This window comes from Bos indicus, chromosome 3 (assembly GCF_029378745.1).
Source record: "Bos indicus isolate NIAB-ARS_2022 breed Sahiwal x Tharparkar chromosome 3, NIAB-ARS_B.indTharparkar_mat_pri_1.0, whole genome shotgun sequence".
Lineage (NCBI taxonomy): Eukaryota > Metazoa > Chordata > Mammalia > Artiodactyla > Bovidae > Bos > Bos indicus.
Window position 1 is genome coordinate 100,519,977 of NC_091762.1, and position 24,758 is coordinate 100,544,734.

Below are 24,758 nucleotides of genomic sequence, written 5' to 3' on the forward strand. Positions count from 1 at the left end.
ATTACTATCCAGGCTTCGAACAGAGTTGAGTACATAAAGAGATCACTCTTCATGAACTATTCTGTACCTTGCTTCTCTTGCTCAGCTAGCTAGACTGGACTTATTTCTTTTTAATTGAAGGATAATTGCCTTACAATATTGTGTTGGTTTCTGCCATACAACAACATGAATCAGCCATAGGTATACATGTCCCCTCCTTCTTGAACCTCCCTCCCACCTCCCAATCCTTCCCACCCTTCGAGGCTGTTAGAGAGCCCTGGTATGAGTTCCCTGGGTCATATAGCAAATTCCCACTGGCTATCTATTGTACATATGGTATTTAGACTGGACTTTTAAAAACAGTAGAACATTATTGGATTTACTGAAGAATTTATTAAAAGACAAGAAAAGGAAATGCAGCAAATAAAACACACAGTCTAAGAGAGAAAGAAAAGGGACATGGGAAGAGGAACTTACTTTCTATAATATAACTTCCAAACTAACTTACTTCTTGCAATTTTCTAGTTCCCATTTCTAGTCACTTATGAGAGATCCAGCCAAATCACATGTTTTGCAGGTTCAATAGCATATTACTGTACCCTTAAGCTGCCCCCTTCTGCTTAAACTGGATCAAATTTCTATCTGGTTCCTAGCATTTCTACAATCAAATGATTCTTTGGCAAAATAAGGAGTTAAGGAGGGGAAGGAACCTAGGATGACTTCCAGGATTCTGGCCTGGATAGTATCCCAGAAAATACAGGGAGAGAAACAAGGTTACAAATAAAACACTGTTATGGCAGTATTAACGTAACTACATATTACAGTATTCTTACAATAACTATTCAGTTCAGTTCAGTCGCTCAGTTGTGTCCGACTCTTTGAGACCCCATGAATTGCAGCACGCCAGGCCCCTCTGTCCATCATCAACTCCCTGAGTTCACTCAAACTCACGTCCATCGAGTTGGTGATGCCATCCAGCCATCTCATCCTCTGTCGTCCCCTTTTCCTCCTGCCCCCAATTCCTCACAGCATCAGAGTCTTTTCCAATGAGTCAACTCTTCGCATAAGGTGGCCAAAGTACTGGAGTTTCAGCTTTAGCATCATTCCTTCCAAAGAACATCCAGGACTGATCTCCTTCAGAATGGACTGGTTACATCTCCTTGCAGGCCAAGGGACTCTCAAGAGTCTTCTCCAACACCACAGTTCAAAAGCATCAATTCTTCGGTGCTCAGCTTTCTTCACAGTCCAACTCTCACATCCATACGTGACCACTGGAAAAACCATAGCCTTGACTACACGGACCTTTGTTGGCAAAGTAATGTCTCTGCTTTTGAATATGCTATCTAGGTTGGACATAACTTTCCTTCCAAGGAGTAAGTGTCTTTTAATTTCATGGCTGCAATCACCATCTGCAGTGATTTTGGAGCCCAAAAAAATAAAGTCTGATGCTGTTTCCACTGTTTTCCCCATCTATTTCCCATGAAGTGATGGGACCAGATACCATGATCTTCGTTTTCTGAATGTTGAGTTTTAAGCCAACTTTTTCACTCTCCTCTTTCACTTTCATCAAGAGGCTTTTTAGTTCCTCTTCACTTTCTGCCAGAAGGGTGGTGTCATCTGCATATCTGAGGTTATTGATATTTCTCCCAGCAATCTTGATTCCAGCTTGTGTTTCTTCCAGTCCAGCGTTTCTCATGATGTACTCTGCGTATAAGTTAAATAAACAGGGTGACAATATACAGCCTTGACGAACTCCTTTTCCTATTTGGAACCAGTCTGTTGTTCCATGTCCAGTTCTAACTGTTGCTTCCTGACCTGCATACACATTTCTCAAGAGGCAGGTCAGGTGGTCTGGTATTCCCATCTCTCTCAGAATTTTCCACAGTTTATTGTGATCCACACAGTCAAAGGCTTTGGCATAGTCAATAAAGCAGAATTAGATGTTTTTCTGGAACTCTCTTGCTTTTTCGATGATCCAGCGGATGTTGGCAATTTGATCTCTGGTTCCTCTGCCTTTTCTAAAACCAGCTTGAACATCAGGAAGTTCACGGTTCACATATTGCTGAAGCCTGGCTTGGAGAATTTTGAGCATTACTTTACTAGCGTGTGAGATGACTGCAATTGTGCGGTAGTCTGAGCATTCTTTGGCATTGCCTTTCTTTGGGATTGGAATGAAAACTGACCTTTTCCAGTCCTGTGGCCACTGCTGAGTTTTCCAAATTTGCTGGCATATTGAGTGCAGCACTTTCACAGCATCATCTTTCAGGATTTGAAATAGCTCAACTGGAATTCCATCACCTCCAATAGCTTTGTTTGTAGTGATGCCTTCTAAGGCCCACTTGACTTCACATTCCAGGATGTTTGGCTCTAGGTCAGTGATCACACCATCGTGGTTATCTGGGTCGTGAAGATCTTTTTTGTACAGTTCTTCTGTGTATTCTTGCCACCTCTTCTTAATATCTTCCGCTTCTGTTAGGTCCATAATGGCAAACCACTTCAGTATTCTTGCCTTGAGAACCCCATGAACAGTATGAAAAGGCAAAATGATAGGATACTGAAAGAGGAACTCCCCAGGTCGGTAGGTGCCCAATATGCTACTGGAGATCAGTGGAGAAATAACTCCAGAAAGAATGAAGGGATGGAGCCAAAGCAAAAACAATACCCAGTTGTGGATGTGACTGATGATAGAAGCAAGGTCCGATGCTGTAAAGAGCAATATTGCATAGGAACCTGGAATGTCAGGTCCATGAATCAAGGCAAATTGGAAGTGGTCAAACAAGAGATGGCAAGAGTGAACGTCAACATTCTAGGAATCAGTGAACTAAAATGGACTGGAATGGGTGAATTTAACTCAGATGACCATTATATCCACTACTGCGGGCAGGAATCCCTTAGAAGAAATGGAGTAGCCATCGTGGTCAACAAAAGAGTCCGAAATGCAGTACTTGGATGCAATCTCAAAAACGACAGAATGATCTCTGTTTGTTTCCAAGGCAAACCATTCAATATCACAGTAATCCAAGCCTATGCCCCCACCAGTAACGCTGAAGAAGCTGAAGTTGAACGGTTCTATGAAGACCTACAAGACCTTTTAGAACTAACACCCAAAAAAGATGTCCTTTCCATTACAGGGGACTGGAATGCAAAAGTAGGAAATCAAGAAACAATAACTATTAGGAAACTATAAATGCTTAACATGAAAGAAATTAAATAAAGGAGACATGAATAACTTTCTTCAACTACATGAGGGCTTTCTTCTGTTACAGGAAGAGTAAACTTCTTACCTCACAGGCCAGAACTAGAAATACTGGACAAAAATAACAAAAGGAGAAGTAGGTTTAATTATAGGAAGAACTGTCTAACAGTGAATAGGCTATCTTAAAAAGGACAAACTCTGCCCCTAGAATACTGAAAAAGTAAGGTGAAAGTTGGCCTAAGCTGTGATCCTGAAAATGTGGTCCCCAGACCAGGAACATCAGCATCAGCAGTGAACTTGTTAGAAATGCAAATTCTAGAGCCCCACCCCAGATTTACTAAATTGGAAAATCTCAGGGAGGGGACCAGCAATCTGTGTTTTAACAGGCCCTCTAGGTAAGTCCAAAGCACACTAAAGTTTGAGAACCACCAAACTAAACAAAAACTTTCAGTATGATTCCACCAACACACACACATGTTGATCAACTGAGAATTGTGTCACAAATTACTTGAAATTGGTTTAAAGTACTCAATCAGTATACTCTTAATTAAATGAAAGCAAGTTCCTGGTAAATACTACAATACAGTCGGTTCACTTATGTTACAATGTTGTTTCTTATGTGAGATTTTTTAAAAGGCAGAATTACAGCTTGCATGCCAGAAATTACACATAATTTGTATTTATCTATTGTAGCAACACTGTAACAATAACATACCTACTATATGACATGTAAATTTCAACTATAAAATAAAAGGTTGAAAACTGCCTGACTACAAAATCTCTACATGCTCTCCCAACTCTAGAGCTTATTGCTTTCTCTTGAGTCCTCATAGAGTCCTCCCTCTCTCGGTCAGAACTATCTCCGTCCCCCATAATACTAAAGCAAATCTCAAGCTAACTTTATACAAGTTAGCTTGTATAAGATGTATAAGATGTACAAGTTAGCTGAAAGATGATACAACTTTAACTATACACAAGGCTAGTGTTGTGTTTATACTATATTATGCTTTAAGGATAGGACTTCTTCCTTGACTTCCCTGTAGCTCAAACAGTAAAGAATCTGCCTGTGATGCAGGAGATCAGGGTTCAATCCCTGGGTCGGGAAGATCTTCTGGAGAAGGGAATGGCAATCCACTCCAGAGTTCTTGCCTGGAGAATTCCATAGACAGAAAAGTCTGGTGGGCAACAGTCTGTGGGGTTGCAAAGAGTCAGACACGACTGAGCTACTAACACACACACACACAAGAACAGGATTAGAAGTGATCAAATGATTCACAGCTAAAAAACAGAAGTCTACACACTAAAAACGTGTCTATCAGGCTAAAAACCTGGGCTTGAAACACAAGTTGTCTTATCCCATATGAATGGTAATTTAATAGGTGAAGAGAAGTCCATATCCTGTGACAGATTCTTCCTGACCTACCCTGCCAAGAGTCAAACCCAGGCGCCACACTAATCAAAGTACATTCTCTTAATCCCTATTAAAACCTTTGCTTGATGCGCATATACAAAAAATATATAGAAAAGTATTTTGACCCATACCTCAGGCATATCAAAGACAATGTATGAAAAATAACTGTAAATGGATTATAAATCTAACTATAAAATCTAAAAGTATAAAACTTCAAAAGAAAATACAAGAGTAAAATTTTTATACTTTGAGTTAGATAGCATTCTTAGATAACACAGCAAAGCATAAGTTTAAAAAAGAACAAATTTACAGACGTCATCAAATTTAAAAACTATTCTTCCAAAGATACTGTTTAAAAAGTGAAAACAAATCACACAGGAGGAAAAATATTTGCAAAACATATCTGAGAAAACATTCAGTAACAAGCCAATAAAAAAAAAATGAGCAAGAAACCTAATAGACATTTCAGCAAAGAAAAAGCAAATATGGCAAATGAAACCATTCTCAACATCGTTCATCGTTAGGGAGATAAAAATTAAATTCAAGTCAAAGACAACATAGGCAAAATGGTGGAGCAGACAGTTCCCAACCTAAAATTACCCCAAAGAAACCCCAAAGTTTTTCTGCCTGAAAAACAGGCAGAAACTGTCAGAACCACTTCTGTCAGACTCTGGAAAATAGAAGATTTACAACAACCATGAGAACTGAATCAAGAAGTCAACCTAAAAATGGCAGGAAAGCTTTGTGGCATTTTTAGTTGCCCTCACCCTACTCATTCATTGATGTGGAGGCAATCGTGAAGACATCAGTTGGGATCCCAGAGTGGGACCCTGGCCCCTGGTACCAGAAGGACCAGAGTAGATATCACTTGTAAATTATTAACATCTGTTCTAACTCATCTAGGGGTACCTGGAGGACTGACACAAGGAACTCCTCTCTATTTCACCTAACTTGGAATCTTCTCAACGGGGAAAAGCAGCAAGCACTGCTTAAAACCCCGTAAGGTGACCCAAACACCCACAGCCACCTGGGCACAGGATTAGCAATGAGACATACAATTGACTACCTGAGATCTGGGCAGGAAAAGGGAGAGTTTCTTCGGGAAATTAGGGTAATAACAAACACCTGTGTATATAAAGTAAATTAGAAAGCCCAGGGTGAAATGCATGCTCAGGAAAGACTGAAAAGATTTTAAGCTTTCATCTCAAGCTGATCCCTGGACTCAGCACAAGTCTGGCTAGGGGCCGAAGGAGTCAAAGTGTCAATCTGCAAAAACCAGACTGTTTGTATGTTTGTAGTAGGTGTTGCAAGAGGGCATCAGAGGGCAAACACACTGAAACCATACTCACAGAAAACTAGTCAATCTAATCACACTAGGACCACAGCCTTGTCTAACTCAATGAAACTAAGCCATGCCCGTGGGGCAACCCAAGGCAGGCGGGTCATGGTGGAGAGATTTGACAGAATGTAGTCCACTGGAGAAGGGAATGGCAAACCACTTCAGTATTCTTGCCTTGAGAACCCCATGAACAGTATGAAAAGGCAAAATGATAGGATACTGAAAGAGAAACTCCCTAGGTTGGTAGGTGCCCAATATGCTACTGGAGATCAGTGGAGAAATAACTCCAGAAAGAAGGGATGGAGCCAAAGCAAAAACAATACCCAGTTGTGGATGTGACTGGTGATAGAAGCAAGGTCTGATGCTGTAAAGAGCAATACTGCATAGGAACCTGGAATGTCAGGTCCATGAATCAAGGCAAATTGGAAGTGGTCAAACAAGAGATGGCAAGAGTGAATCTCGACATTCTAGGAATCAGCGAACTAAAATGGACTGGAATGGGTGAATTTAACTCAGATGACCATTATATCTACTACTGCGGGCAGGAATCCCTCAGAAGAAATGGAGTGGCCATCATGGTCAACAAAAGAGTCCAAAATGCAGTACTTGGATGCAATCTCAAAAACGACAGAATGACCTCTGTTCGTTTCCAAGGTAAACCATTCAATATCACAGTAATCCAAGTCTATGCCCCAACCAGTAATGCTGAAGAAGCTGAAGTTGAACGGTTCTATGAAGACCTACAAGACCTTTTAGAACTAACACCCAAAAAAGATGTCCTTTTCATTACAGGGGACTGGAATGCAAAAGTAGGAAGTCAAGAAACACCTGGAGTAACAGGAAAATTTGGCCTTGGAATATGGAATGAAGCAGGGCAAAGACTAATAGAGTTTTGCCAAGAAAATGCACTGGTCATAACAAACACCCTCTTCCAACAACACAAGAGAAGACTCTATACATGGACATCACCAGATGGTCAACACCAAAATCAGATTGATTATATTCTTTGCAACCAAAGATGGAGAAGCTCTATACAGTCAGCAAAAACAAGACCAGGAGCTGACTGTGGCTCACACCATGAACTCCCTATTGCCAAATTCAGACTGAAATTGAAGAAAGTAGGGGAAACCACTAGACCATTCAGGTATGACCTAAATCAAATCCCTTATGATTATACAGTGGAAGTGAGAAATAGATTTAAGGGCCTAGATCTAATAGAGTGCCTGATGAACTATGGGATGAGGTTCGTGACATTGTACAGGAGACAGGGATCAAGACCATTCCCATAGAAAAGAAAAGCAAAAATGCAAAATGGCTGTCTGGGGAGGCCTTACAAATAGCTGTGAAAAGAAGAGAAGCGAAAAGCAAAGAAGAAAAGGAAAGATATAAGCATCTGAATGCAGAGTTCCAAAGAATAGCAAGAAGAGATAAGAAAGCCTCCCTGAGCGATCAGTGCAAAGAAATAGAGGAAAACAACAGAATGGGAAAGACTAGGGATCTCTTCAAGAAAATCAGAGATACCAAAGGAACATTTCATGCAAAGATGGGCTCGATAAAGGACAGAAATGGTATGGACCTAACAGAAGCAGAAGATATTAAGAAGAGATGGCAAGAATACACAGAAGAACTGTACAAAAAAGATCTTCACAACCCAGATAATCACGATGGTGTGATCACTGACCTAGAGCCAGACATCCTGGAATGTGAAGTCAAGTGGGCCTTAGAAAGCATCACTACGAACAAAGCTATTGGAGGTGATGGAATTCCAGTTGAGCTATTTCAAATCCTGAAAGATGATGCTGTGAAAGTGCTGCACTCAATATGCCAGCAAATTTGGAAAACTCAGCAGTGGCCACAGGACTGGAAAAGGTCAGTTTTCATTCCAATCCCAAAGAAAGGCAATGCCAAAGAATGCTCAGACTACCGCACAATTGCAGTCATCTCACACGCTAGTAAAGTAATGCTCAAAATTCTCCAAGCCAGGCTTCAGCAATATGTGAACCGTGAACTTCCTGATGTTCAAGCTGGTTTTAGAAAAGGCAGAGGAACCAGAGATCAAATTGCCAACATCCGCTGGATCATCGAAAAAGCAAGAGAGTTCCAGAAAAACATCTAATTCTGCTTTATTGACTATGCCAAAGCCTTTGACTGTGTGGATCACAATAAACTGTGGAAAATTCTGAAAGAGATGGGAATACCAAACCACCTGATCTGCCTCTTGAGAAATGTGTATGCAGGTCAGGAAGCAACAGTTAGAACTGGACATGGAACAACAGACTGGTTCCAAATAGGAAAAGGAGTTCGTCAAGGCTGTATATTGTCACCCTGTTTATTTAACTTATATGCAGAGTACATCATGAGAAACGCTGGACTGGAAGAAACACAAGCTGGAATCAAGATTGCTGGGAGAAATATCAATAACCTCAAATATGCAGATGACACCACCCTTCTGGCAGAAAGTGAAGAGGAACTAAAAAGCCTCTTGATGAAAGTGAAAGAGGAGAGTGAAAAAGTTGGCTTAAAGCTCAACATTCAGAAAACGAAGATCATGGCATCCGGTCCCATCACTTCATGGGAAATAGATGGGGAAACAGTGGAAACAGTGTCAGACTTTATTTTGGGGGGCTCCAAAATCACTGCAGATGGCGACTGCAGCCACGAAATTAAAAGACGCTTACTCCTTGGAAGGAAAGTTATGACCAACCTAGATAGCATATTCAAAAGCAGAGACATTACTTTGCCAACAAAGGTCCGTGTAGTCAAGGCTATGGTTTTTCCAGTGGTCATGTATGGATGTGACAGTTGGACTGTGAAGAAGGCTGAGCACCGAAGAATTGATGCTTTTGAACTGTGGTGTTGGAGAAGACCCTTGAGAGTCCCTGGACTGCAAGGAGATCTAACCAGTCCATTCTGAAAGACATCAGCCCTGGGATTTCTTTGGAAGGAATGATGCTAAAGCTGAAACTCCAGTACTTTGGCCACCTCATGCGAAGAGTTGACTCACTGGAAAAGACTCTGATGCTGGGAGGGATTGGAGGCAGGAGGAGAAGGGGACGGCAGAGGATGAGATGGCTAGATGGCATTGCTGACTCGATGGACGTGAGTCTGAGTGAACTCCGGGAGTTGGTGATGGACAGGGAGGCCTGGTGTGCTGCGATTCATGGGGTCGCAAAGAGTCGGACACGACTGAGCGACTGATCTGATCTGATCTGAAAACAAACATACTGACTGTATGTTTGTTTGTTTAGCTCCTGGCAATCCAAAAAACCATAATCAAAATACAAGCTAAGGAACGGAGACTTCAGTATCACAAACAGCAAGAAATACAATTTCTACAAAAAAGGCTGGGAAAATTCACTAGACAAATGAACAACTACAGCCTTCAATATTTAAAAAATAGCAAAACCTGGGGAAAGGGGAAACACTGTATTCCCGAGTTGCCAATATTCAAATCTCTACTTTTCAACAACAACAATTTTTAAAAAAACACAAGATGTATAAAGAAATAAGAAAGTATGGTCCACTCAAGAGTCAAAATACATTAACAGAAAACATCCCTGAGGAAGCCCAGCATTCCACTTGGCAGTATACTTGAAATCTATCGTCTTAAATAAGCTCCTATCACTAAAGGAAAACACTTGCAAAGAATTAAAGAAAATGAGGAAAACAATGTATGAACAAAACAAGATTATCAACAAAAAGACAAATTATAAAAGGGAATCAAATAGAAATTCTAGAAATAAGAAAGCCAATAAATGAAAAGTTCAGTAGGGGGTTCAATGGCAAATTTGAGAAAGCAAAGACATAATCAGCAATCTCGAGGACAAGACAATTAAAGCTATATAGTCTGAGGAACAAAAAGAAAAAAAGAGAATAAAGTGAAGAGAGCCTAAGAGATGAGGGGTTCATCTTCAAAAGAAACAATATATGCATTAAGGGAATCCCAGAAGAAGAAGAGAGAAATGGGAAGAATACCTGAAGAAACAACTGCCAAAAACTTCCCAAATTTGATGAGACATAAGCCTACATGTGCAGAAGCTCAATGAACCTCAAGTAGGTTAAACTCACACAGAATTTGAGTCAAAACATATCATTACCAACTGTTAAAGCCAACAACAAAGAGAAAAATATTCAAAACAGTGAGAAAGATGAATTTCATTATGTACGGGGACCCCCAATCAAAGAACAAAAAGCAGACATCGTGTGCCTTCTATTTAAAGAACACACTACCACCCAAAATCTTGCCAAAGGAATTGAACCTGAGACTGATTAAGCCTCTCTATCCAGCTGTAACTTGCAGGCAATACAAAGGAGCTGAAACATTTTGAAATGCACCGTAACTATGAATCTAGACTAAGGGAAACTACAGGTCAAATGTTCCAAAGTTTTTCAACATACAGACTTTAAAGAAGAGATGAAAGGAAAACGTATAGATTAAAAGAGACAAACACATCTAGTTTTTTTAAATGGGCAAGACTAAACTGTAATGTCTTAGATGCAGACTTAAAGAGAAATACAAAGAAATGCTTAAGTCAGAATCTGCTGTGCTATGCCTAGTCACTCAGTCGTGTCTGACTCTTTGTAACCCTCTGGACTGTAGAGCCCACCAAGCTCCTCTGTCCATGGGATTCTTCAGGCAAGAATACTGGAGTGGGTTGCCATACCCTCCTCCAGGGGATCTTCCCAACCCAGGGACTAAACCCAGGTCTCCTGCATTACAGGCAGATTCTTTACCGTCTGAACTACCAGAGAATCCCTAGGTCAGAATACTGATTACTTTTGCAGAGACAGAGGGACTATGATTGGGAGGGCCACAGCAAGAAGTTTCCTGAATGGCTGGTAAAATTCTGCTTGATTAATGGTGTTCATTTTATAATTCACTAAATTATCTTTTTGTTTTTAACTGCTTTTCTGTACTTGTTGTATTTGACAATAAACAATAGTAAAAAAAGAAAAAAAGGAGGAAAGAAGAAAATTCACAAAACAAGTGGTCTGCTACAAAAGGAATACTTTGCTACACATAAAGTTACAGTAGTCACAAAGAACACACACAATGAAAAACATAGAAACAAACATTTAGTGAGCTCCAATACAAACTAGGCAATTTATAACCATAAGAACAACATGGTTAAATAGACATTGCTATCACCATTTCAAATTCAAACCTACTAAGCTATTAAGAGAATTCAAACCTAAAGTATATTTATCTCCCTGTATCTCACTGTTTGCTGAACCCAGGATGGGCAAGGCACAAGTGGGGAAGCTGGAAGAAAACTCAAGGAACTGCAGACATGTTTATTCTCTCCGGGCTAGCGCAGCAGCCCTAAGGCAGACACACTGTATTCTCCTGTGGTTGACCTAGCAGATGCAGACATAATGCAGCCTCAAGGGCTTTGCAGGTGGAGCTTATATATGTTTGCAGAACAAAGGTGGACTGTGGCCAGGCGGGTAAGTTGTGAAGTGCACGTGCAGTGCCATAAGTGACCTCAGCTGTTACATAACCGTGTATTTACAAAACATGGTGCGAGAGCGAGAGGCCGTGGGTTGAAAGACTCTCCTCACTGCTATCTTGGCTAATTTGCTCTTTCCCTACAATACTTCTTCGCCATATTCTATTTCTAAATGACAATTAAAAAAAAAACTCAACAACAATCAATAAGAAAAATAAAAAGGAAGTTTATGAGAAAAACAAAGTTCATAACTAAGGAAGTCACAGAAAGCAAAACTTCCAAGTAAATACTAAATCTGTGAAGAGATTCTCAACCTTGCTAATAATCAGGAAAATGTATTTAAAGCACTGAGATGCCATCTAAATCTAGAAAATTAACAAAAAGTGATAACACCAAGAGTTGTCAAGGACACAGCGAAACATCAGTGGCAAAGCACATACAGGTACAAACACTGAAAAAAGCAATCTGGCAACAATATCCTGTAAGAGAAACTCCTGCACATGTGCACAAGGAGATAAGTACAAGAATATTTACTGTAGCGCTGGAAAGTGGGAATCACCTAATGGTCCATTATTATAACAAAATGTTTGTTGTGCTGTGCTTAGTCACTCAGTCGTATTGGACTCTTTGTGATCCCATGGACTGTAGCCTGCCAGGCTCCTCTGTCCATGGGGATTCTCCAGGTGAGCATACTGGAGTAGGTTGCCATGTCCACCTTAAGGGGATCTTCCCAACCCAGTGATAAAACCCAGGTCTCCAGCATTGCAGGCGGGTTCTTTACCATCTGAGCCACCAGGGAAGTCCAAGTTTTTTTAAAAAGTTTACATATTACAAATTATTCTTTCAAAATAATGCTATATAGCAGTTTAAAATTGATGACATTAATCTAAATGTGTTAAGATAACATAGATCAAGGTAAGTAAACTTCAGCTGGTAGGCCATGTCGTGCCCACAGTCTGCTTATGTCTACCCAGGGAGCTAAAAGAAATTTTTACATTTGTAAATAGTTGGAAAACAAATGAATAGAACAAGAGTTTGTAAAATAGTATTCTCAATATGACAAATATGGAAATTAGATAAAATTCTAATTTCAATATCTCTATATAAAGTCTATTGAAATATAGGTAAGTTCATTCATTGGCATATTGTCTTAGGGATGCTGTCATGCTACAACAGTTTAGTTGAGTATGTAGTTGTGAAACAAACAGTATGACAAAACCTAAAATACTTATTATATTGCCCTGAACAGAAAAAGTGTGCTGATCTGTGACATATAATTCTCAAAAACAATGCTGAGTGGAACAAGGTTAGAAAGCAAAAGTATACATATAATAAATAATTTATATAAAATTAGTATTCCTACATCTATATTACCCCTGTTTTGCTGAAATACAGGCAGAGAAGCTATGTGGCTTCTTCATCTCCCAACAAATCGAAGGTTAAAGGATTTGTACTTCTGCTGCAAGGTCCACCCTTAAGAAGGGTGAACATTACATTAAAATTGGTAAACAACTAAAATATCACAGAATTTAAAATGTGGTTTCCTTGGTCCATATTTGCTATTAAATACATTCTAAAGCCTAGGGAGACTATAACACATTCTAAACCAGTTACTTAGAAAGAAATTCATGAAGTTTCCCTAAGGGCTTCCCTGGTAGCTCAGGTTGTAAAGAATCTGCCTGCAGGAGACCCCGGGTTGATTCTGGGTCGGGAAGATCCCCTGGAGAAGGGATATGCTACCCACTCCAGTATTCTTACCTCGAGAATCCCCATAGACAGAGGAGCCTGGTGGTCTAAAAGGAAAAATATACAAATTAAAGCCGCTTTTTCAAGCTGAACAAAATAAAAGGACAGTTCAATAATGCCAACAAATCAAAGGTCAAGACATACCTTTTTTTATTTCTTTCTGAAACCAGATAAGAACACTGAAAAATATGAACCCTATATTCACACATTCTATGCATGTATTCTAAAAATATAATAATTAACCATTATTGAGCACTCGTTGGTATCAGGCTTTGTAGTAAGTGTTTTACATGGATTAACTTATTAAATCCTAACAATGAAATTGGTAATGAAATTATCTCCACTACATACACATGGGGTGATTAAGGCTTAAGGAATTTAAGTAACTTGCATCAGGTCACACAGTTGGAATCTAAGGTCAGACAATGACTTAATCACTATATATTCACTCAAGAAGCATTTCTTTAGTATCTCCAATATACATGTCTAGAAACTGGAGATACAGCAGTAAGGAAAAACCAATTCAAATTCATATCCTCAGGGAGCATATATCCTAATGTGTGAGAATGACAATAAATAACAAATATGTGACAGTCACAGGTGAATAAAGGACATAATAAAAAGAGGGGACAGGAGTGACTAAGAATGCTACTTTAAAAAGGCTGGTCAAGGAAGGCCTCTTTGAGGAGGTGATATCTGAACAGAGACCTAAATGAAATGAGGAAGCCAGTCATATAAACATATCCAGAGAAAGAACACCTCAGGTAGAGAAAAATACTAAGTATAGAAGTCCTCAAATAATTTTTAAAATGTCCTCAGGGAAGAGCATGCTTAATATATCTGGAGACCATCAAGGCAGCCACTGTGACTAGAGCACAGTAACAAAAGGAAGAGAAGGAAATGAGGTTTGAGAAGGCCTAGGACGTGACTGAAGTGACGCAGCAGCAGCAGCAGCAGCAGAGGCAGATCACGTAGGCACTTAAAGGACAAAGCAAGCACCTTCAACTTTGACTAACTGTGATGGAAAGCCACTTTTGACTAGAGAGGGTGACAAATTTTGACTTTAACTTTTACAGGATGATACTGCTCTTGCTGTGTACCAATTATCATTATCATAGTTGGGGGGGAGGGTAGAAGAATAGAATCAAGAAGACAGGTTAGGAGACTTTTATAGTAACCCAGATGGAAGATGAAAGAGGCTAATATTAGACTAGTGATGGAGTTAGTGGGGGAAAGTCTCATGCAGTTTGAATACTGCACCAACCAGAACTGATGGGCTGAATGTGGAATATGAGGTTTAGAAAAGAATCAAAAACAACTTCCATATTTTGCTCTGAGTGAATGATTTTGTGGTGTAGTCACTCAGTAGTGTCCGACTCTGCGACCCCATAGACTGCACCATGCCACGCTTCCCTGTCCATCACCATCTCCCAGAGTTGGCTCAAATTCATGTCCATTGAGTTGATGATGCCATCCAACCATCTTACCCTCTGGTCACTCCTCCTCCTCCTGCCCTCAATCTTTCCCAGCATCATAGTCTTTTCCAGTGAGTCAGTTCTTCACATCAAGTGGCCAAAGTAATGGAGCTTCAGTTTCAGCATCAGTCCTTGCAGTGAATATTCAGGACTGATTTCCTTTTGGATGGACTGGTTTGATCTCCTTGCAGTCCAACAGTCAGTCTCTCAAGAGTCTTCTCCAACACCACAGTTCAAAAGCATCAATTATTCAGCACTCAGCCTTCTTTATGGCTCAACTCTCACATCTGTTCACGACTACTAGAAAAATCATAGCTTTGAGTATATGTACCTTTGTCAGCAAAGTGTTGTCTCTGCTTTTTAATACTCTGTCTAGGTTTGTCATAGCTTGAATGATAGTGCCATTTATTGACATGAAGGAGACATTAAGACTGAAGGAGAAGCAGAAAAGGGAATAAAAACAGGGTTCAACTCTGGACACATTAAGTTTGAAAGGTCTATTCGCTACCCAAATAGAAATGTTACACTCACAACTGAAAAAAGGAGTTAGAGCTCAGAGGAAAGTCAAGACTAGAGGAAAAAACATGGGAATCAACAGCAGACAGATGAAATGCAAAGTAATACAATCTAATGAGATTACACCAGGAGACAGAACAGATTGTAGAAGCAGATTAAATACTAAGCTCTCTGAAGCACTGGTGAGACTGGAAGAAAACCAAGAGAGCACGGTCCCAGGAGCCAAATGATGGAATGATCAACCATGTCAAAAGCAGCAGGTTGAGTGAGATGAATACTGAAAACTGGCTACTGGACGTGACCAATGATGACCCTGACATAAGTGCTGCAGTGGAATTAGGAGACTAAGGCCTGATTTGACTGGAATGGGTTCAAGAAAGAGTAAGAGCAGAAGAAATGAAAGAAGATACAGACAATGCTTTCAAGTGGTTTTGTTCTACAAAAAAGCATTCTCTTATTCACAGACAATTATTTCATATCCCTTGCTCGTTTGCCTGAGTAACTGCAAGAGTCTCTTGAGTGGTCTCTCTGCTTCCACATACCCATTCAGTCAATGCTCCTGAAAGTAGTCAAACAGATGGGATTAAAATGAATGTCAGATCACGTGATTCCTCTGCTCAAAATTCTCCAATGGCTTTTCATCTCCTTCAGCACAAAAGCCAAAAACCTTACCCTGTAAGACACTTACCCATCTGAAACTCTCCATAATTCAGCCCTCCTCTCCCCATCTTTCCCCTTTGATCTCATCTACTACCCTTTCTCTTACTCACTCTACTCTAGCCATACTTGGGCTCCTTGGTGTTCCTCAAACAAAATTTTAGAGCTAAAGATATGCTTCCAGCCTAAGGAGCTTTCTACCGCTACCAAGTATATTCTTCCCCTCAGAATTGAAATGCCTGTTTCTTATATTCTTCAGGTCTTTACTCAAACATCTCATTCCAAAGAGATATTTTTCATGATAATGCTATTTAAAGCCATAAAAGCTCCCATCACTCTATATCCCCCTTTCCTGTTTTATTTTCTTCATAGTATTTATCACCCTATAGCACACTACATATTTTACTTATTTCTTTTATTATCTGGTACAAGTGTACCATAGACAGAGTTGGTTTAATCACAGTTGGGATTTTCTCCAGTATGACAGGTACGACAGCTAAGACAGAAGGTACTGAAGGAACACACATAGGAATAATTATGACAGCCCATGAAATATTTAGTTGGACAAGGAGGAAAGTAGAGGCATGAGGTGACCAACAATGAAAAGATGATTTAGGAAAAAGCAAAAATCAACAGACCAGAGGTTACAAAGAGTTTGAACAATTTTGGGGATGAATGAATGCAAGCTACAGAAACAGAAGATGATGTGAAGATCAGAGTGTGATAAGCTGTAAACTAAGATTTTAGAAGTGGAACTATTATTAGTAAAGATGAAATATGCCCAATGAACATGGAAGCAGGAAGCTCAGGTTGATATCAATTTTCCCCATCAATTATTTACTATATTTCCACTTTATATAGGGTCTTCACTGGTGGCTCAGCTGGTAAAGAATCTGCCTGCAATGTGGGAGACCTGGGTTCCATCCCTGGGTTGGGAAGATCTCCTGGAGAGCAAATGGCTATCCACTCCAGTATTCTGGCCTGGAGAATTGCATGGACTATATAGTCCATGGGGTCGCAAAGAGCCGGACACAACTGAGTGACTTTGACTTTTACATCAGCACTGTGTATATGGCTATAGTGCAGAGAAAAGTTTGGGGTTGACAATGAGGTACAACACTGAAACAAAAAGGCGGCCAGCTATGTAGGACGAACAGTGCATCATGTGTAAGTCCTGACTCCCAGGGACGCCCAGTCTCTGCTCTCCCCTGAGGACTTCTTCCTCCACCCCCAGGGCTAGCCCTTGACCCAACAACCTGGTTTTCAAACCTCTTTGGAACCCCAAGTACGTATAAAAGAGAAGAAAAACAACCAATACCTGCTGATAAAAAAGATAATTACCAAGGTACCATGGGGGTTTTACCAAAAAGTACAAAGCTAGGTAGCAAATTTAGCAAAGAACCATATAGTAGCTAAGACTAGCAATGAAGGAGGCATAGTGATTGCAGTATGAAGCTGCCTCTGACAGTCCTAATCATAGGTCACCATAAGTAACTGGGGTGGAAAAAGCTTTTAGGCTGATCTTAGGCTAAGAGGCATCCAGTAAAACAAAGATGGGGAAAAATCTGTAAGCAGATGTATCCTACGCTCATCAGGGAAAACTGTCCAACCTGCTTCAATCATCCCAGGCTCTCTGCTCCCAGGACCTTTGATGAAATCAAATCTCCCAAAGGTAATAGGTTTTCAGGGCTGGCCCTTACTTATATTACTTCAGGACAAGATGGGAGGAAAGAGTTAACAAACACTCTGTATTGAAAACTCATTGTCATTGCAGAGGTCAGACTGGAGCAGGTGCGTGCTAAGTCACTTCACTCGTGTCCAGCTCTTTGCAATCCTATGGACAGTGGCCTCCCAGGTTCCTCTGTCCACAGGATTCTCTAAGCAAGAATACTGATACTAGAATGGGTTGCCATGCCCTCCTCAAGGAGATCTTCCTGACCCAGGGGTCAAACCCGAGTCTCTTATGTCTCCTCCATTGACAAGCGAGTTCTTTATCACTAGCACCCCAATGGCTCAAATGATAAAGGATCCACCTGCAATGCAGGAGACTCAGGTTTGATCTCTGTGTCAGAAAGATCCCCTGGAGAAGGGAATGGTCATCCTCTCCAGCATTCTTGCCTGGAGAATTCCAAGAACAGAGGAGCCTAGCGGGCTATAGTCCATGGGGTCAAAATTGGACATGATTGAGCAACTAAGCACACACCTTCCATTGAAAACTTAGCGTGAGTACCTGCTCAATCACATCTGATATAGCCTGTCAGGCTCCTCTGTCAATGGGATTTCCCAGGCAAGAATATTGGAGTAAGCTGCCATTTCCTTCTCAGGGATGTTCCCAACCGAGGGATTGAACCAGCATCTTGAGCATTGGCAGGCAGAGTCTTTACTACTGTGCCACCTGTAAAGCCCCTGGGAAAACTCAGAAAAATTCTCAAATGCCCATGCCTTAATCACCATGTCCTACACTGTATCCTCCACACAGCTGCCAGAGTAACCCAGGTTAAAAAACAAGTAAGCTGCCAGAGTAACCCAGGTTAAAAAAACAAGTAAGACCCCTACTTTACTCTTTTTAAATAGTAGTAAAGATCTTCTACCCATCTAGGCTCTTTTAGGCTCTAAACTCATCATCTATGCCTCCAAGTTCAAATTCCAACAATACCAAATCAATTACAGTTTCCTAAAAAATACATGCAGTTTTCCCTCTGCGTATTTTCTGCCCTGTGCTTTTGGGCTTCCCTGATAGCTCAGTTGGTAAAGAATTCGTCTGCAATGCAGGAGACCCCAGTTCAATCCCTGGTTTGGGAAGATCCTCTGGAGAAGGGATAGGCTACCCACTCCAGTATTCTTGGGCTTCTCTTGTGGCTCAGCTGGTAAAGAATCTGCCTGCAATGCAGGAGACCTGGGTTTGATCCCTGGGTTTGGAAAATCCCCCAGAGAAGGGAAAGGCTACATACTCCAGTATTCTGGCCTAGAGAATTCCATGGACTATACAGTATACAGTCCACGGGGTCACAAAGAGTTGGATGTGACTGAGCAACTTTCACTTCACTTTGACTATACAATAACATTCCAGTGCCGAATAATGATTTTCATGAAAAAAATTTTGAAAATTCCTTAATGGTGCTGAGAGAATTCTAGAAAGTAAAATTGAACTCCATCTTCCTCCATCTTCAAAAATGTCTCATTTTCTTTACTTACCTATTTCTCTCTTACTACCATTATTACTCAATTCAATTCAGTTCAATTACTCAATTCAAAATATTTGAATCATTTCCTGTTCATTCATTCAGTTAGTAAATAATTATGTGCCTATTGTGACAAAGGCCTTGATTACGTATTATGGTATATAAAATGATGATATAGTTCCCACCCTCAATAATTTACAACTTAAAAGCAGATATGAAATAATATAAAATGAATACAGAAGGACAGAAGTGCTATTTATGACAGCCCAATCATAGAAAAGCAACTTCACAGAACAGTTTCTGTGGCACGAGTTAGGCCTGGAAGGTTGAGTAGAATTTCAATGGGCAAAGACTGAGAAGAAAGTTTTTCAGATAGATAACTAATTAAAATAAAAATATGAAAGTGCCTAAGGAGGAAACAAATATTTACTAAGTGCCCATTATGTACCAGTTAAAACACTAAAGGCTGGTACAGTGATGATTAAGATAGCCTCCGAGGAGTTTTTTCTCTGATGAGAGACTGACAACCAATTAGGATATTGCTCAGTATACATTTCAAGTGCCAGCACACATCCATGTTTCTAATAAGTATTCAGACTAATAACTATGTTTCAAATACCACACTAGGTATACAATAATAAATGAAAGAGTCTGGGCCTCAAAGAACTTGCTAACAAGAGAGATAAGCTATTTCAATAATGTATACTACAATGGATACAAAGCAAAGTATTGGGAACCAAGAGAAGGGGCCTCTAACTGATTCTAATAAAAAGTGATGTTTCAAGTAGACCTTGAATGCCAAGGTCTTCAAACTTTATTCTATGGTATTAAAAAGCTAATGAAAGTTTCTGAAGATAAAGCAATGAATTGATTATTTAAAAATACTTATTGCAACTCAGACAGGCAAGGAGTTCCAATCTTCTTTATTAGAATACAGAATAAATTAGAGGTTAAAAGGCTAAAAGCAGAGTAAACGCAGTTAAGATATTACAACAACCAAGACAAAAGTTTATAAATGGTGTAAATTAAGGTGATGACAGTGAGCATAAAGATTTGAAACATATCATGAAGACAGAATCAGCAGAATCTGGATAAGGGGGTCAAGGGAGAGCGAAAAGACAAAGACCACAGATATAATTTCAAGTTTGAGGACCAGAGAAAGGAAAGACACAGGGAGAAGCACATTTCAAAAGAGAATAATGGAATCTATCAATATTTCAATGATACAGTAAGCCACTAATCCAGAGATCCAAGTTCTGCATCCTGTTCAGAAATTATTCCTAAATACCAGCATGGTATAACACATAACAGCATTATTCCACGTCAGGAGAAATGAAGAACAAAGTCATTTCTGAAAGGTAGATACCTTGGTGATCAGCTAGGTTTTTACTCCCTGAATGAATGGAATAATCCATCCTACCTCATAACACACAAAATTGAAAATTTTTAAGTTTTCAACAAATAATTTCAAGTCATGGAATTTCAAGACACTATCAAATTATGAAAACCACTAATGTTAAGATCACAAATGCTGAGGGCCTAAGGTGGAAATGTTAAGGCTAGAAATGGAAATATAAAGCTAAGAGGTGAGGCCTAGAGACTCAGATGACTTTACAAGGAGGCTCTCTAACATAATGTCATGAACAAAGAGAACTACAGACCCTTTTGCTCAGTCGGTAAAGAATGCCTACAATGCGAAGAACTGGGTTCGATTCTTGGGTTGGGAAGATCCCTTGGAGGAGGGCATAGCAACGCACTCCAGTATTCTTGCCCAGAGAATCCCCATGGACAAAAGAGTCGGACACAGCTGAACGACTAAGCACAGCACATAGACCCTACCCAATATCCTAAGTACTTGCCATGAATAGGGTAAGCCTGTTAAAAAACAAAATACAATTAAGAAAAAAACCTGTGGACTTCCCTGGTGGTCCCGTGGTTAAGAATCCACTTGCTAATGCAAGAGGCATGGATTCGATCCATGGTCAGGGAAAATTCCACGTGCCAAGGGGCAACTAAGCCAGTGTGCCACAACTACTGAGCCTTCACGTCACAACTAATGAAGCCCACACGCTCCAGAGCCCATAAGCTGCAACTACTGAAGCCCATATGCCCTGGAGCCTGTGCTCGGCAACAAGACAAACCACCGCAATGAGAAGCCCATGCTTGGCAACCAGAGGGTAATCCCCACTCCCAGCAACTGGAGGAAAGCCTGAGCAGCAACAAAGACCCAGCACAACCAAAAGTGAATAAGTAAATAAATAAATTTTTTAAAACAAAGGATAAAAGAAAAAAGCTGGGAATTCTCTGTTGGTTCAGTGGTTAGGACTCAGTGCTTTCACACGCAGGGGCCTGGGTTCCCTGGTCGGGAAACTAAGATCCTGTAAGCCTCAGCATGACCAAAAAAAAGAAAAAGAAAAAAAGCTAAGGACAGAGAGGAAACACATCCTCAAGGAACTCACTGGGGACAGCAACGGAAAACAGAAAAAGACACCCAAGAAGCAGTTAGAGAAACAGGAGTAGAAAAGACATTATGACAAAAGAGAAGAAAATGTCAAAAGAAACACATGGTCAAGAGTGACCAATAGTTCACAGAGGGCAGAGAAGAGGGAGGTTATCAGATTTAGTCATTTTAAGGTCCCCAAGACTGCTGCAAATCTTTCCGTGTAATTCTTTCACAATGAAAACTTTTAACAAATAGCCACATGTTATTTTTCAACTTAAAAAAGGAAGTTTTAGCATCTATCATGGTACATTTACACAAGGGAAAACTATACAGCAGGGAAAAAGAACACGTTTTTTCTAAAAGAAACAACATAGATGAATCTTACAGACATAGCTGAATGAAAGAGTACAGTCATAAAAGAGTTGAGCTGAATGATTTACTTTATATGAAGTTCAGAAGAGGCAACACTAATCCATGGTGATAGAGGCTGGTGAGTGGTTACCTCTAGAGATGGGTAATACCTGGGAGAAAACACAAAGGCACATTCTAGGGTACTGGAAATGTTCTACATCTTTATCTGAGGAGCGGTCACATAGGTGTATTCATTCTGTAAAAATTCATGGGCTGAATGAACCTTTGATTTGCACTCTGTAGTCACATCACAATTAAAAAGTAAATAAATAAACACACAAGTTACTGATGACCTTGAAGACATCAGTTTGGGGAGAGTGTATGTGTAAAAGCCAAATATATGAGGAATGTATGTAAGGTGAAGAAGCTGAGACAGTGAACTGTTGTTGTTCAGTCACTCAGTTGTGTCTAACTCTTTGCAACCCCATGGACTGCAGCACGCCAGGCTTCTCTGTCCTTCACCATCTCCTGGAGCGTTCTCAGACTCCTGAACATAAACTCATTTTTCAAGAAGGTTGCTGGTTAGCAAAAATGAGATTACAAAGTAGCTTAAGTAGGTTACAAAACTCAGGGAAATCCTGTTGTTTTGTTTTTATTTGAGGTATAAGACAATAAGGGCCTACAGAAGATAAGAGGGAATGAAATCAAAAACATAAAGAAATTAGCCTGGAAGAGGATAAGTACTTCCTTCTTTGAGATTTAAAAGGATGAATGAACACAGAAATCCTGAGATAAAGGGGAAGAAATCAAGTAACCTTGAACTCTTCAGTGAAGCACTGGATAAGGTAAATTGGACCAGGTAAACTTGAGTCAGGAAAGGATCTGGGTTTTAAGTACATTTTAAAATGTTTTGAATAGGAACTGCAGAGAATATAAAAGACAAGGTTGAGAGAGAAAATTACAGTAAGAGGACAATGCTCAGCGGCCTTAAAGTAAGGGCAAAGATAGCAATAGCACAGTCTACTCAGCACTGGGTGGAGAATACAAGATAAAAAACCAACAGTGGGGGAAAGTCCAAGTGCTAACATGTGCATCACTGAAACTATATAATAATGATGTCTATGGAAAATACTTATTTAACATACGAGAAAGGTCTCCTGTTAGGCAGGAGACCTAACAGGACCCTTCAAATCTCCAAAGATGAAGTCAGTAGGGTCTTGAATAGTATGTGCAAAAGGGAAGCTGTCACTGGAGTCCATTACTACAGTACATTTTTCTGTAAATCCCACAAGATCAAGGACCATGCACGTACTCACTGAACTTCCTACAGCTACTAATGAGAACTTCTCCTCCCTCATAAAACTGACCTTTATCCACTACTTCTAAATAACCCACACTCGATTAATAAATTAATACATAAACACATCCTGTCCATTCAGAAACTCCACGAACTTTTTGCATTTCTGTTTTCCCACTAAGATATTTTCAGTGGTAAACTCCTAGAAGGCAGAGACTAAATCTATGAATTCTCTGCTCACAGTACTGCCTTTGGATTGCACACATGCAGCCCCAAAGCACATGTTTTAAAAAGTGCTTTCTCATAAAATGGATCATTACTGGAGAGAACTTTAACAATGGCTAGGAACATATTCCAACAAGACTATAACGATGGCCAAACCAGAGAATGCTTGGGAATGACATCTTTTTCACAACTGTCAAGGCAACCTCGAGAAAATAAGATAACATTTACTATATCACACTGACTGTCCCTACCTTACACTTTTTGCCCCTCTGGATAATTCCTCCATACCCCTTTAGTAAGCCTATTCTTTGCACTTCATTCACTGCCAGCCCACATTGCGGCGTCCCTTCTTCTCCAGAACCCTTTACTTCAAACGCCCATAGGACCATTTTTCATCCCTACGCTCTCATTTCCCATTCAACCCCAGACTAATACTTCCATTTCTCCACTCCCCATTTTTCTGCCTCTCCAGACCTCCCATTCCTCCTGCCCAACTTCAATTCAGTCCCCACCCCTTCAACTCCCCCAGCCCAAATCTTCCCGCCCGAGACAGCCCTCCCCCGTCAGTCCCATTCAGGCTCCCCCTCCCCATCCTTTCCCTCCGAGACCCCGGCCAGCCCTACCTGCTCCCTGACTTCGGGCCCTACTGGCCCGGTCCGCTCCTCCAGTCGCTGCCTCCCGGGCGGCGCTCTCCGGCGCGGGGGCAGGGGCTGGGGCTGGGGCAGCTCCGCCGCCCGCTGAGCCCCATCCTCCCGGCCGGCTGCCTGCGGCAGCGGCGGCGGCGGCGGCTGCGGTCGATCGCGGCAGCGGCTCCGCTTCATATCTGCGGCTGGGCCCTGCGGGCGTCAGCGCCGCGACTGTCCCGGCCCCGCACCGCCCCGGGCCGCCGCGCTACCGCGCCAACCACCTCCCGCGGCCACCATGGCCCGGCGGGCACCCGAAGCCACCGATCCCAGCCCGCAGCTCCTCCGCGCTTTCTGGGGCCTCAAGGGCCGCGGCCTCCTTGGCGTTCCTTACGCAGGAGGCAGCATCGCCGCAGCCTCGTCCTGTCCCAGCCGGCACACGCTCGGCTGGTCACCCGCCGCCGCCGCCGCCGCCGGCTCCCCAGCCAGCCGTCCGCCCGCCCGCCCGCCTGCCTCTGGCCGGGCCCCGCCCCTCCCTTCCCCTCGCGCGCGCGCACCGGGAGCCCGCCCGCCACCTCCGGCCGCGCGCCGTCTCCCGCGCACGCGCCAGCGAACGGTCGCGAGAGACCCGCCCTTGGCCCCACCGCGTGGTGTGGGAGGGAGGGGGCGGAGAGCGGAAGGGGGCGGGGCCCGGCGCGCCTGTGGTAGCCGCGGACGGTTCATTGATTCTTTCATTCGTCCATTCATGAAATTGTGTGCCGGGCCAAGCTAAGTGGTGCGGATCTAAAATGAATTAGAACTGATCAACGTCCTCAAGGAAGTAGGTGGAGAAGGACCAGGAGCAGCAAGAAGATAAAGGAGACAACTA

General features: G+C 41.4%; 1 protein-coding gene across 4 annotated transcripts in view; it reads right to left on the reverse strand.

The window, feature by feature from the left end:
• Nucleotides 1-24,399, reverse strand: part of MAST2 (microtubule associated serine/threonine kinase 2) — a 206,790-nt gene extending 182,391 nt beyond the window's left edge. For all 4 annotated transcript variants that reach the window (XM_070786616.1, XM_070786615.1, XM_070786614.1 and 1 more), the window contains exon 1: nt 23,891-24,399. In XM_070786616.1, the coding sequence (XP_070642717.1) occupies nt 23,891-24,088 (198 nt within the window). In that variant the 5' untranslated portion in view covers nt 24,089-24,399. The remainder of the gene's footprint in view (nt 1-23,890) is intronic.
• Between the last annotated feature and the right edge of the window lie 359 nt (nt 24,400-24,758).